This window comes from Artemia franciscana, chromosome 12, assembly GCF_032884065.1.
Source record: "Artemia franciscana chromosome 12, ASM3288406v1, whole genome shotgun sequence".
In the NCBI taxonomy this organism is placed as follows: Eukaryota; Metazoa; Arthropoda; class Branchiopoda; order Anostraca; family Artemiidae; genus Artemia; species Artemia franciscana.
This window is the reverse complement of record NC_088874.1, coordinates 39,047,027-39,062,605: the sequence shown is the minus strand read 5'-3', so window position 1 is coordinate 39,062,605 and position 15,579 is coordinate 39,047,027. Positions and strand designations below refer to the sequence as shown.

The window sequence follows — 15,579 nt, the reverse complement described above, 5'->3', positions numbered from 1 at the left end:
GGTAAAAACTGATCACCGACCATAACGATTGCCACTTCGTCGATAGTTGGAGCATTGTATCTACGCACATGTTGGCCAGGAGGCGTTTTTTCAGCGGAAATAACAATTTCATGCGTATAAGTAGGCATCAAATCGATGGCTGTTTTGAACAGAAACACTAAATTATTATTTTCGTGGAAAAGATGTTGCAATTGGGAAGCAATAGTCCTTTCAAAGTCGGGAGAAATTTCGCAACGTGCATTCAATTCAGAATTTCTATCACTGATGAAGTACAATTGTAAAAATTTATGATTCTCGCCCGAGAATGGTAGAAGGGACCCTGCTCTATGATAAATTTGCCCTTTTACTTTGAAAGTAGACATAAATTGATCTGGATTTTCGATTTGGGCTCCAAACGACGTCATTTGGAAACATGAGTTGTATTTTCTGATTTTTGACAAAAAACGCTTAGATTCTGACGTAGTTCCAGTAAGGAAAGTCTTCAATGGCTCTGGTGGTGCAGCCAATAGAGGAAGTATAACTTTTCCCGAGGTGCAACACATTCCCATTGTTTCACCATTGAATTTCAAGGCCTTGCAATAGGGACAAATTTTAGACATTGTCCCGATTTGAACACATCTACTCAAGCTATAATCATCGACTGGGTTGTACCTGAATGCCAGGCGATAACTTTCAGGTTGCTCTGATTCCTCGGCACGCTTTCTTTTCTTACTTTCTCTATCAGCAGCAAGCCTGATTTCTTGCTGTTCTTGTGATTCCTCGGCACGCTTTCTTTTCTTACTTTCTCTATCAGCAGCAAGCCTGATTTCTTGCTGTTCTTGTAATTCCTCATGAAGTTTGGCGATTGGACAAGGATTAGTGGCTATCAATCGTGTTATTACTGTACTGAAACTTTCCAATCTCGATTAATTTGACATCATGCTTGATCTATTATAGCTGGATATAGCAAAGAATGAACCCCAGTGAATTAATCAATCAATCAATCAATATATTGATACTAAAAGAAAAAACTATTACAAAAGTAAAGTGGCTACTAGGCCCAAGAAGCTTTGCTTGTAATGGACCACAGAGAACAAGAATAAAACACTATTATAAAATATACAAAAAAAAAAAAAAAAAAAAAAAAAAAAAAAAAAAAAAAAAAAAAAAAAAAAAAAAAAAAAAACTGGAACAAGACAAGGACATTGAATAGATAGGATATTTAACAGATAGAAGATTTAGAAGGAGATTTAACATATAGCTGAAAATGATTTTAAAAGAAGAAAAGAGACATACAAATTAGGAAAAGATTAATAAAGAGAGAAAAATTATTGAATTGGAAATACCCGACGAAATAATGCCTTTGCAGAAAGAAAAAGAGGGACATCCGAAGGGATGGAGTTCCATAATAGAATTGATTGATATACTGGAGACCTCTGGCCTGCTGTAGAAGATCGTTTTGGTAAAATAAATCGTCGAGAAGAATTACGTAAAGAAGAAAAGTACCTACCTGAGCCTGTCCGTGAGAAAAACTGCTGTAGGGGCGGTGGGAGAGTACCTAGAAAAGCAGAATGCGCAAAATAAAGGGTACTTTTACCTATAATATGATCCAGCGGAGCTATTCCAGTATCATTATAAAGATCAGAGGAAGGGTAAAGCCGAGGGAGAAGAAAAGTAGCCTTCACTGCCCTATTTTGGGCTCTTTGAAGTGAGCAGAGAAGAGATTTATTAGTATTACCCCAGACAGAGCAGCAATAAGAAAGGTAAGGATAAATAAAAGCATAATAAAGAGAAACCATAATATCAGGAGGAAGAAATGAGTTAATCCGGTGCAACATTGAAGACTGGCGGAGGATTAAGGAACGGGTGTGAGTTATATGCGGTTTGAAAGAAAGAAAACACTCAAGATACACCCCAAGAAATTTCACCACAGTAGCTTGTGGTATAATATCATTCCCAAAAGTCAGGGTGATTGGCTCCTGTACGTCTCGCATACGGCAAGGGGTCCTGAAGTTGACAATGGCACTCTTTCGGCTGTTAAGAGCCATACCATTTGACCAGCACCAATCCTTTACTTTATCAAGAAGACCTTGAGCCATAGAAGTGGCAGATGGCAGGTCCACCGCTGCAATGAAAAAGTTACTGTCATCAGCAAAAAGAACAGGGTGAACATGGGGATGAAGACCATCAACAAGATCATTGATGTAAATTAGAAATAAAAGTGGACCAAGCACAGAGCCTTGTGGGACACCTTTCAATACAGGCAAAGTAGAGGAAGAAGTACAGTCAACCAAAACATACTGTGATCTCTCTGAGAGGTAGGACCTAAACCATTCTAGTGGGACTCCATGCACTCCAAATAAAGATAGTTTAGACAGAAGAATATTGTGTCAACCATATCAAAGGCCTTAGAAAAGTCGAGAAATAGACCCAAAACACACAAGCCCTTGTCCAGATTAACACGCACAAACTCAGTTGCATCAGAAAGTGCGTGCAAGGTAGAGAATGAGGGACGAAAACCATACTGATGGTTAGTGATGAGAGGATTTCCAGCAGTCGAATTAGTACTAAATACAAATGAAGAGAGTCGACGATACACTACTTTTTCAACAACCTTTGAGATGACGGGAAGAAGAGAAATAGGTCTGTAATTTGAAATTAGAGAAGACTCACCTTTTTTATGCAAGGGTACAACGGTAGCAACTTTAAATAAATGAGGAAAAAAAACAGAAGAAAGAGAGAGGTTAGTTATGTGTGAGATGGGATGAGAAACAAACTGACTGATTTTTTTAAGGACATTATTACTCAAACCAAAACTATCAACTGAACAACTACTTGGAAGCTGAGAAATAATACTAGAAATCTCAGTAGTACTACATGGGGAAAGGAAGAAAGACTTCTCTGTCATAGGAAAACAACTTACTCTACTCGGGGGTGGAATGAGAACTGAGGGAAGTGTGGTGAAATACGAATTGAAGGCACTTGCTAAGGATTTTTTATCCATAACAGATCCATCAGCTTTCCTATAAAAAGATGGGGAAGATTGTTTGAGTTTCTTACGGGAGAGAGCTTCATTAATTACAGTCCAAACCTTGCGCAAATTCCTTTTACACTCATTAATTCGACGTGAAAAATACAGCTTTTTTGCTAAACGAACTGAAGAAGTGAGCACATTTTTGTAATGTTTATACTTCAGAAGATCTTCCTGTGTCTTACTTTTACATGCAGCCTTGAACAAAGACGCCTTCATATGGGTTGCATTGATCAGACCTCTAGACATCCATGGGCATTTAGGTGTAAAATTCCTTGGCCTCTTTCTAAGAGGAAAATGCTTATCCAACAGAGTGCCCATACGACACAAAAATAATCTAGTTGCACAATCAGCATCATTAGCTTCAAGAACACTAGACCAATCATTACTCTGAAGACTATGTATTAAATTAGAAATTTCTCTATCTGTAAAAGTTCTAAAAGAAGACTCGCCTTTCTCATCCACAGTAATCTCTGTTTTAGGCACAGATAGTGATAGATAAATAGGGAAGTGATCGGAAAGATCAGTGAAAACAAGACCAGACGAGAACTTCAAATTAGGAGAATGAGAAGTGAAAATATTATCTATTAAAGTGGCAGAATTTCTTGAAGGGTCAACACGTGAAGGAAAAAAAATTGAAGGAAGTAGCCCAGAAGAAGAAAATACATCAAAAAGATGGTCACATTCATCATTTGATCCAACATTTAACATATTACAATTAAAGTCTCCCAAAACACAAATCCGTTTTTTAGAGAAAGTCCCCACACCAGAAAGCTGGTCAAGCAAATCACAGAACAGATGTGTTGGAAAAGGAGGGGGCTTATAAAACAAACAAACAGTATCACATGCAACCTGGCTTTTCAGATCAATAACAAGAGAATAAACTGTCCTACTATTAGACACCACCGATGTAAACAAGGATTCAAGATCAGATCTTCTACAAAATTCAATACTAGATTTTATGAACAATGAAATACCCCCAGAACTCTTTGTTACCATTCTAGGGACATGAATAGCAATATAACCATACATGTCATAAGCTGTAAAATTATCACTGTCAGATAACCATGTTTCCGTCAAGCCTATGACATCAAAAGGGCAAGAATTATCAGACCACAGATACGATTTAAGAGTGTCCCACGCACATTCAAACAAAAAGCATTAAAGCAACTGTTTGAAGAGAGTGAGGGCATAATATTATCACAATAATCAATGGTGGTGTGATAATTACAGCTAGAACTAACCATAGATTCAAGGAGAGGGTCAGAAGTGTGTGCCTCTTGTTTACCAGCACTACTTGGTTGATCAAATATAACTGAATTAAGAATAGAAGAATTCATAAGGAAAGAGAAATCACCCATATTTATCTCAGACATATAAAACCTTCACAAATGACACACTATCCATAGTACACTTGAAGGTAATGGAATCATAAACAAAGAAAAGATATATCAGTGGGATGGCAAATATTAACCAAAGAAAAGGGTCAAATAATGTGTTACTAATCAGGAAAAGATGAGCTGCGTGTGTTAAGGCATGACAAACAATGAAGAAATCAGGCTACGTAAAGGCAATAGGATCTCAAACAAATATAAAGAGACATTAGTAGGATGGCTCATAATATTTGAAGAATAGGCTAAATTTACAATATGGGACCAGTAAAATTTATGTGAGCTGTAAGTGTGCTGACATGACAAAAGTGTGATAGAAAATAGCATACATGAAGGTGATAGGAACACAAACAAATATAAATAAATATCAATGGTAAGACACACAATGTTCAAAGTATAAGACCAAAATAGATTTGAGCAATCAAAATTATGTGATCTGCATGTGAACACACAGAACAAAGATATGGTAGAATTAAGGCAAAATGAAGGTGATGTGATCACAAACATAAATAAGGAAATAATAGTGGGATGGCATATATTTGTCAAAGTATTGGCCAAAAGTATAATGTGGAGCCAGTCAAGATTATAAGAGCTGCAATTATGCTGACATGATAAAAATATGATAGAAATTGGCCTACATGAAGGTGAGAAAGTCAAAAACAAAAATAAAAAAAATTCAGTACGATGGCATATATTAATCATAATATTGGCCCAAAATATAATATGGGACCAGTCAAAACTCGATGAGCTGCAAGTGTGCAGACATAACAAGAACGTTCTAGAAGCCATGCAACATGATGGTGATAGGATCACAAACAAACATAATGAAAAATCAGTGGAAAGGCACATATTAATTAAAGGAGTGGCACGAAATATAATGTGTAACGAGTTAAAATTATGTAAGCTATAAGTATGCTGACATGACAAGAGTAAAACAGAAAGCAAACTACATGAAGGTGGTAGAATCACAAACAAACATAGAGCAATATTAGTGGGAAGGGACATATCATCCAAGGTATTGCCCCAAAGCATAATATAGCACAAGTCAGAATTATGTGAAGACAGTGAAGAGTGAAAGAGGAAAAATGTAAGAACATAAAATAAATTCATACAAAAACAATTCAACACATTATAACAAAGTGAACTAAAATCCATCACTTTAATTCTCTGCATTTGCAGCACACAAATCAATTTCATCCTGATCACTGAACTTAACTACTCTTCCAGACTGAGTTTTATACAGGATATCACCTTTACTGGACCAAACATTACGTAAACCAAGCTTTGACTTGGCATATGAAAGAAGCTGTAAGCGTGGTTTTGTAAGCATCTCAGAAAATAGTGTCCCAGATCCTTTCAAATCCTTCTTTTGTCTGAGAAGCAGTTGGCGAATTCGTAAATTACAAAATTCTACAACTATGGGTCTGGGTTTGGCAGATGGTTTGCCAATTCTTTTGGCTGATACAACATCAGACTGGGTAATTGGTGTGCCAGGAAATTTCACAGCACATAGTGACATGAACTGACTTTCAGTGTTTTCAGTGGGGGCATCTTCTTTCACCCCAAAGACAATAATTGGTTGCTCAAAGCCTGCTGTTCAAAACGATCATTTAATCTTGCCAGGTTAGACTGGATAGGCTTGAAAGAGCTCTCAAGGTCTTTCATTGATGACCCTAGAGTAGTCAAAGAAGATTCAATTGAAGATATGCGTTTATTATAGCTTTCAAGGGTCTTATAAACTAGACTACTAAGATCTAGACTGAGGCCAGCATACACATCCTGCTTGATTGCATCCAGCTTATCTGAAGAAATAGTGGCATCATGTTGAATGAATGCCTGTTCCTCTTTCATTTTGGTCACAGCCTCATCTACCTGGGTAGAGATCTTGGCCAATATGAGGTCATCAAGTAACCCTTTCACTGAAGATTTAAGGCTGTCAGGATGCAGTGAATCTGCTAACATTTTGTGTTTAATTTTTATATTATTCATGTGGCTAGTCAGCATGAGTATTTGCTCTGAGACAGATTCTGATCCAGAGAATTGGAGTGAGCTGTCTGACCTAAGTTCACGGGGTGGCTTGATTTGACCTTTCATTACTTACTTAATGTGAACAACAAGACAGGTACAGAGTAAGTAGTAGTATATGGCAGGCTGGGTATAAGGCGGGATATGATTCACAATCTAGCAGCAAATTTCAAATAACAAAACAGGAGCAAGTTAAAATTAGCATAGGTCTCACCTGATGAGTCCCCTCTTACACCCCAGGGGTAGGGGCTGCTAAGTATGCCTGCCTTTACCCACTGGTAGGCAGGCAGAACCAGTACTTCGGGCTGCTTAAAGCGTTGTTGGTAATGCCAGAAGACTTCAGATTACTCCAGTTAATATTAACACGTCATTTCAATTTTTAAATTTGGCGCCAATCAGGTAGTATATTCACTAAAATATGACATAATAGGCAACATTACATCATCTTATATATGACGATGCTGTTTTCGATGCAACCATGAACCGTGTTGTGTCATCATGACCAAACTGATCTTAACCGTTATTTTTTTCCTCTGCTAGTTTCTCAATATATTAAAATTGGCCTTATTATGTTTTTAATCTTCTAGAGAAATTTTGGGAGTTTCCTTCTTCTGATGTCCATGTAGAGCATCTCCTAAAAACTAAGCCACTACAAATTTGGAAGCCACATCTTAAGTTGGCTCCTTCTCATTTTGCCTGGCTCACAACATCTGTGATTGTCTGCGGAAAGGTGAATTTTTCTTTCATCTTTATTGTTCAGAATATTTTTTTTTCGTTGGTATAAAAAATGATTAGGAGCGTGTTAAGTTCCGATCACAAAAAAAATGTATTTCACGAACAAAAAAAAAAAAATGCAACCAAAATTTATTTAAACCTTAACCTTAGATTATGTCACATTATACTACTCGTAATAATTTCCTGACGAAAATAAAATCTATTTATACATAAAATTTGTTTATTACTTATATTTTTCGCTCTTTGACTTCAACATCCTTTTGACTTCAGCATCCCTCTTAAAACGTTGGAGATCCTCTTTTTTGATAAACTGGATGTACATAGTTCTCTTCGATTTAGTATAACATACCCCTTGACATTCTCCGAAGTTTCACCTTAATCCCTTTAGTCTTTTCGTAAACCCCAAGAATCAAATATTTCCCTTTTCCTACTAATAAATCCTGAATTTAACAATGGGCAAATTGCAAATTTTGCAATCCCTGTTCTGGGGCTTTTGTGGGCATGACATCCCTTGAAGTATAGCTATTAGACCTTTTGATTGGTTTGAACAAAATGACAATTTCGAAAATATGATCAGATAAAAGGTGCCTAAATGGAAAAGGTAGGGTGTGGGGTTGGTTGTCCTCCAATCTATTCTCAACCCCCCCCCCCCCCCCAACCTCAACACATCTTGAGAGTTTCGGCCTAACACTATCAGCCGCTCCATATATATTTTCAAGCCAGAAATCGATCGTCATTTGCTGCCTCTTAAAAGGTACACTTAAATCCCCTTGATACTTGGTATGTTCCAAGTAAGTACTAGTCCATAGCCATTTAAGGCTATGGACTAGTTTATGCATTAAGATGCCCCAGAACAGTAAAAAATAGATGGGTCACCCCTGGCTACACATATGGTACTTTGTTTGAGCCACTTGTCTGTGGACCTATTGCCGCAGAGTAATCTTGCTTTCATATCTGCTAAGTTTGAAAGGGATATTTAGTACCACTCTCCGATTTCAAATTGATACACTCAGTGTATCAATTTGATACACTGAGTGATTATTTGATACACTGAGTGATCTCTTGTATGATTTGATACACAAGATTACTCTGAGTGATTACTCTTTGAGATCGACTTTGATTGATATCATAACTAATTATTTTTGATGTTCAGAAATGGCAGTTGCAGGCCAGAATAATTTCCTATATATTATGGTTGACTGTTGAGTTATGCTCTTTGACAGTTATTTTCTAGTTTTGAATGGGGTTTCGTCAAAGATTATAACGGTACGGCCAAATTAAAAGGGTACATATGAGAATTTTTCAAAGTCTTGCATAAGAACAAAAATGGAAGTTCCCACGTTCTTTTTTATTGCCGGAACAGTTTTTCTTGGAGGTCTCATAAAAATATGTAAAAATTATTACAGGTAGGATATACAATTGCTTTCAGATAAACTTTCCTTGATATTTTATAGAAAGTGGTTGAGGGAGATGAATAAAACTTCGATTTCAACTCCTGAAAATATCTGTAAGGTTCATGCAAAAAGTTCAACCAAGTTCAATATTCGGGAAAGTTTGTCAAAAAAGTGACTTCAGTGACTTTGCCATCAGAACTTAAAATCAATATTTTCCTCATAGAAGTGTCTTATTTAGCTTAGTTTTTGAGCTATCGGTTATGAAATATGTTTTACCTAAACAGCCAAATAAAATCGTAGTTGAAATTGTGACAAATAGCTGAAGACCCAACAGAAGAAACACCGTCATCTAATAACACATTAAAAAAAAAAAAAAATCTCAAGTTTCCCTTTTGGGCTCTGAGAATGTTTAAATAGCCAATATCAGACAATCCAAAAGGATTTTTGCTGTTTTTTTTTCTAAAATTAGGGTTTACAGCCCACGATTGAATTTATCTATAGGTCTGATACGTTTTATTCTACCTTGTTCGGTAATTAAACATATTTAGATGTTTTTGTTTTTTCTCCCCTATACGATATATTTCCTTACGCGATATAAACACAGTATATATATATATATATATATAAATATAAATATATATATATATATATACTAGCTGTTGGGGTGGCGCTTCGCGCCACCCCAACACCTAGTTGGTGGGGGCGCTTCGCGCCCCCCCCCCCCAAGCCCCCCCGCGCGCGTAAGTCGTTACGCGCCATAATAGTTACGCGCCATTGTAGTTGTGTCCCTATGTCCCACCTGTGAATATAGATATATATATATATATATATGGTTTTAACTACGTAAAACTTGCGAATATACAACATTCTTTGCTGTCCCATTGTCTTTGCATATAAATAGATTGTCAGGTTTACCGACTCTTGAACATGCAACATATAATGGTCCATGGGAAAACAATCTGTATTCAGATCTATACCTCATGATTCTAATGATTGCCCTTGAGCTTTGTTGATGGTGATTGCTAATCGACCATTCCCTGTCCCGGTGTCCCGGTCGTCATTTACATCCCCCTGTTTCCCCCGGTGTCCCCGTTGTAGTTGTGTCCCTGTGTCCCGGTCGTTATTTATATTCCCTGTGTCCCGGTCGTCATTTGTATCCCGGTGTACATGTCCTGGTCGCTTTCTCTTTGAGTGTCGTCATTTATTAGTTTTTTCCTTTTTTTTTAGTTTTTTATTGGTTTTTACCTTTATTTTAGCTTATTTTTCAGTTTTTTCCTTTTTTTTAGTTTTTTTTTATTTTTTATTTTTTTTATTTTTTATTTTTTTTAGTTTTTTACCTTTTTTTAGTTTTTTTAGTTTTTTTAGTTTTTTAGCTTTTTTACTTTTTTTATTAGTTTTTAGTTTTTTTTTGTAGTTTTTGCCTTTTTTTAGTTTTTTCACTTTTTTTTTTAGTTTTTTATTGGTTTTTACCTTTATAGTTTTTTTAGTTTTTTAGCTTTTTTATTTTTTTTATTAGTTTTTAGTTTTTTTTTGTAGTTTTTGCCTTTTTTTAGTTTTTTCAGTTTTGACGTCACCTAATCCAGTTTTTTCAGGTGACGTCACCTGACACATCCATCCATCCATCCACAGACAGACAACTTATTTTTATATATATAGATATATATATATATATATATTTCTATATATATACATATATATATATATATATATATATATATATATATATATATATATATATATATATATATATATATATATATATATATATATATATATATATATCTATATATATAAAAATAAGTTGTCTGTGTGTTATGTCTGTCGAGTGACGTCATGTCTTCATGAAGTTAGTTGTCGTCATGTTTGTTTTGGCGATGAGGTCATTAAAGTTACTTAAGAAATTCGTTCAAAGACAAATTTTTAATTGTAAGAAGATCGTGGACGGAAAAATGTTTAATTGTAAAATGACCGAAGAACCTACAATGGCAACAGCCGAGGAAGCTGCTCAAAGAGTCTATGCCAAAAAATTTGCTGCTGCTAGAGAAAATAAGAAAAGAAAGCGCGCCGAGGAATCACAAGAACAGCAAGAAAACAGGCTTGCGGCTGATAGAGAAAGTAAGAACAGAAAGCGTGCCGAGGAATCACAAGAGCAACGTGAAAACAGGCTTGCGGCTTCAAGAGATAATGCCAGATTAGGAATGTGCAATTTCCGTCAACGAAGGCGTGTCGAGGAAACTAGACTTGCTGCTAAAAGAGAAAGTGAAAAAAGAAGGCGTGCCGAGGAATCACAAGAGCAACGTGAAAACAGGCTTGCGGCTTCAAGAGATAATGCCAAAAGAAAGCGTGCCGAGGAATCACAAGAGCAACGTGAAAATTATCGCATGGCATTCAGGTACAGCCCAGTCGATGATTATAGTATATGTGTTCAAATTGGGACTATGTCTAAAATTTGTCCCTACTGCAAGGCCTTGAAATTTAATGGTGAAACAATGGGAAGGTGTTGCGCCTCAGGAAAAGTTAAACTTTCTAAACTGGCTGCACCCCCAGAGTCATTGAAGACTTTGCTTGCTGGAACTGCGTCAAAATCTAAGCGTTTTTTTTTTATATCAAAAATCAGAAAATATAACTCATGTTTCCAAATGACGTCGTTTGGCGTATTAATACAAAAGAAGAAAAAAAAACTAAAAAAGGTAAAAACCACAAAAAAACTAAAAAGAAAATACTAAAAAACTAAAAAAGCTAAAAAACTAAAAAAAATAAAAAAAGGTAAAAAACTAAAAACTAAAAAAGAAAAAAACTAAAAAAACAACTAAAAAAAGGTAAAAACTAAAAAGAAAAAAAAACTAAAATTAATAAAAAAAAAACTAAAAAAACTAAAAAATTAAAAAGAAAAAAAAGAAAAAAAATTGAAAAATAAAGGAGAAAAAGAAAACTATAGACCGGGACACAGGGAATATAAATGACGACCGGGACACTCAAAGAGAAATCACAAACTGGGACACAAATAACGACCGGGAGATATAAATGATGACCGGGACACTCAAAGATAAATTACAGACCGGGACACAGGGAATATAAATGACAACCGGGACGCTCAAAGAGAAATTACAGACTGGGACATTGGGACACAAATGACGACCATGATACTGGGAATATAAATGACGACCGGGACACACGGAATGTTCGATTAGCAATCACCATCAACAAAGCTCAAGGGCAATCATTAGAATAATCAGGTATAGATCTGAATACGGATTGTTTTTCCCATGGACAATTTTATGTTGCATGTTCAAGAGTCAGTAAACCTGACAATCTATTTATATGCACAGACCATGGGATATCGAAGAACGTTGTATATTCGCAAGTTTTACGTAATTAAAAACATATATATATATATATATATAGATATTTATATATATATATATGTATATATATATATATATATATATATATATATATATATATATATATATATATCTTCTATATATATAAAAATAAGTTGTCTGTCTGTCTGTGTGTCAGGTGACGTCATGTTTCTGTGTCGACTAACGTCATGAAGTTAGTTGTCGTCATTTTTGCTGTGACGGTGACGTCATTAATGGTATTTAAGACATGCGTTCACGGAAAAATGTTTAATTGTAAAATGACTGAAGAACCTACAATGGCAACAGCCGAGGAAGCTGCTCAAAGAGTCTATGCCAAAAAACTTGCTGCTGATAGAGAAAGTAAGAAAAGACAGCGTGCCGAGGAATCACAAGAACAGCAAGAAAACAGGCTTGCAGCTGATAGAGAAAGTAAGAAAAGAAAGCGTGCCGAGGAATCACAAGAACAGCAAGAAAACAGGCCTGCGGCTAAAGAACGCAAAACCGCGCAGTTAGATGAAAATCCACCTGGAAAGCGAGAGTCAAAACATATCAAAACTGAAAATGATAGTGATGATGATTGGGTTTGGGATTTTGACTTGGATAAGGTCATCAATGCCTACCAGATTTAAGTTAAAAAACATGGTTCGGCGATATGTACTTCATAGTGACGCTGAAAAATAAAGAAGAAAAAAAACTGAAAAAATGTAAAAAACTAAAAAGAAAAAACACTCAAAGATAAATTACGACCGGGACACAAATGACAACCGACACAGAGGGAATATAAATGACGACCGGGAACCTCAAAGAAAAATTACAGACTGGGACACCCGGACACAAATCACGACCGGGAATATAAATGACGACCGTGACACAGGGACACAACTACAACGGGGACGCCGGGGGCACAGGCGGGAGTTGACGACTGAGACACAGGGATTGTTTGAATAGAAATTACAGACCGGGACACAAATGACGACCGGGACACTGGGACACAGGAAATATAAATGACGACCGGGACACTCAAAGAGAAATTACAAACTGGGACACCAGGACACAAATGACGACCGGGACACAGGGAATATAAATGCCATTTATATGCACAGACAATGGGACAGCGAAGAATGTTGTATATTCGCATGTTTTACGTAGTTAAAAATATATATTTATATCTATATATATATATATATATATATATATATATATATATATATATATATATATATATATATATATATATATATATATATATATTTCTTCAGAAATGGCACAGATCAAAGCGCACGGAAAAGATGTGTGCCAAAAATCTTTAATGAAGAGTATAAGACTTTTCGCAACTATTTATATATATTTACACTGTGTATATAAAGTAACGCTGCAGGAATATTTAAAACATTATTTCCTAAGTTTCTTAACTAATAGTCCACGCTTCTTGTGATGCTTAAAAGGGATGATGCACACTTTATGAAAAAACTTCTAGGTTTTGAGCCTCTTGAATTTACAGTTCCAGAAAAAAAGATTTTGTACATGCACTGTATGCATTACCTGCTTTCAGCATAATGCAAACAAAAATAATACACCAACACTTACGCGATATTTTGTTATAGACGATGCTCACTGCCATCTTTTTTGCAGAACTAAGAAAATTCTCAGAATGTACTACCGTTGTCATTAGGCTGCTTATCTTTTCATATTTTAATATGAGAAAAGATATAGAAGATTTTTCAGAGTAAACTGTTATTTACTTGCAGATCGATGTTTCTTCAGACCACTCAGAATCTGTTGTACAAAATCGCAAATCAATTCATTTTGAAAGTTTCGCTGCCGATTCTGCAGGTAAACCCTTAGTCCCACGTGCGATTGGACTTACGGAATTTCACCTTGTTCTCCTATATTCGGATAGAGTCGTCGCTGTTTGTATCCTGAACGAACAGCCTGTTTATGAAACTACATTCCGCGAAGTAAGTTTGATTTTCACTGTCAGTAAGCTTCCTGTAAATGTAGGTGAACCTTTTTTTCAAAATGTGTCAGAAAATCAACGAAATTTTCGCTCAATAGGAATAAGATCTTTCCTCAGTCTGAAATGGTGAAAGGTCTTCTAATGAACAATCCTACATCTGATATTTGCTGGAAACACTGGATTGAACATTCGAAAAGAGTGGGAAACTCATAAGTCAAGTTACTTAAGTTGATCTCTGTAATAAAAAAACTGAGAGCATCTAGTGCTACATAGGAAAGTCATAAAATTAATTATAAAAGCTGAATTAAAAGTATTTTCTGCAGTCTCTTCTGTTACTCTCTCCTTTTCTGCTTTGTATTTGGCAAATGATAAAAGAGTCTCAAAAACCTCAATAGAACCTCCTGTAAAAAGAACGCAATACTCCATGCCTATCTACCTTAGTTCCGCCCTAGGATGGATGATAGACTATCTATCAACAAGTGAAATGAATCATTTTTAATCCTGAAAAAGGTTATGCCTATTTTGTCTCTCATTGAGACTATCTGTATTGTCTTTACTCCAATAAGTCAGGGATCTTAAGGTTTTCATCACTTTCACAAAGTTGATTTTAATTTTAAATTCTCTGTTGATTTTTGAAATAAAATCCACTTGGTGGAAGTGATGGAAAATTGTGTAAAAATTATTCAGTTCATTTGTTGACATATAGTCTGATTTTTATGGGTTTTGTTTTTCAAAAAAGTGATGAAAAACTTGAGAGGCTAATAAAGCCGAGATTTTCCAATGCTGCTGGCTATACTTAACTGGCAGCTGTACTAGTGCTGGAGCCTTTTAGAGCTGGAATTGAATATTTGCCGTCCTCTTTCATCACGTTTCTCAGATCAACTATCTCACCCTTCCAAAGTATTTTGATTTGTGACTTCGATGATAATCTGAGGTTACATTATACTAATATTCTTATTATCAAATTTATAGCATATACATATCTATAACCTATTTCATTGACAATCTGGATCTTTCGTTTTGATTGCTAATTGGAAATCTTGTTACTACTATCCTGATGACCGTTTGTAATCCAACATTGAATTATTGAATTGTCAATGAAAAGACGTTTTGGCAATAATTTCAAAGTTAGCTGTTTCTTTTCTGTATAAATTATATTATTACCTTGTGACAGCGTCGTGGATAAGTGCTGTTCTCATGATCAAAGGGTCGGCGGTTCAATCCCTCGTGTCGCAAGGAATCCTTCTGTGCAAGATAATGATAAATTATTATTTTTGAATTGAGGTTAAACTCAACAAAATAAAAAGAAAACATAGAGAAACAGTCAAACAATGAAAATTCAGTGGTCAAGAAGTGAAAAAAAATTGAAATTTAGTGAACAAAAATGAAAAAATTAAAGTAAACAAAAACTAAAAAGAAAAATTTAAGAGAACGAAACAGTTTTAAAATAAAATCTAGTGAACAAAAAATGAAAATGTAAATTATCTCAGTTAAAAAAAAACGACTTGCTCAGCAAAAAATAAAAAATGATAATTTGCTCATTAAAAAATGAAAAAAAGTGAGACTTTACTCCTAAAATTGAAAGTTTATTTAGCCACAAATGAAAAAGTCAAGTTTTTCAGCAAAACTGAAAAAGTGAAAATTTATTCTGCAAAAAACGAAAAATTGAAGGATTTTCTCAGCAAATTATATAATTTAGCAA

General features: G+C 35.2%; 1 protein-coding gene across 3 annotated transcripts in view; it reads left to right on the top strand.

The window, feature by feature from the left end:
• The window catches only part of LOC136034093 (vacuolar protein sorting-associated protein 18 homolog), a 120,198-nt gene that overhangs the window by 55,544 nt on the left and 49,075 nt on the right, over positions 1 to 15,579 (top strand). For all 3 annotated transcript variants that reach the window (XM_065715220.1, XM_065715219.1, XM_065715221.1), the window contains 2 exons: positions 7,014 to 7,156; positions 13,669 to 13,878. In XM_065715220.1, coding sequence (XP_065571292.1) covers positions 7,014 to 7,156; positions 13,669 to 13,878 — 353 coding nt within the window. The remainder of the gene's footprint in view (positions 1 to 7,013; positions 7,157 to 13,668; positions 13,879 to 15,579) is intronic.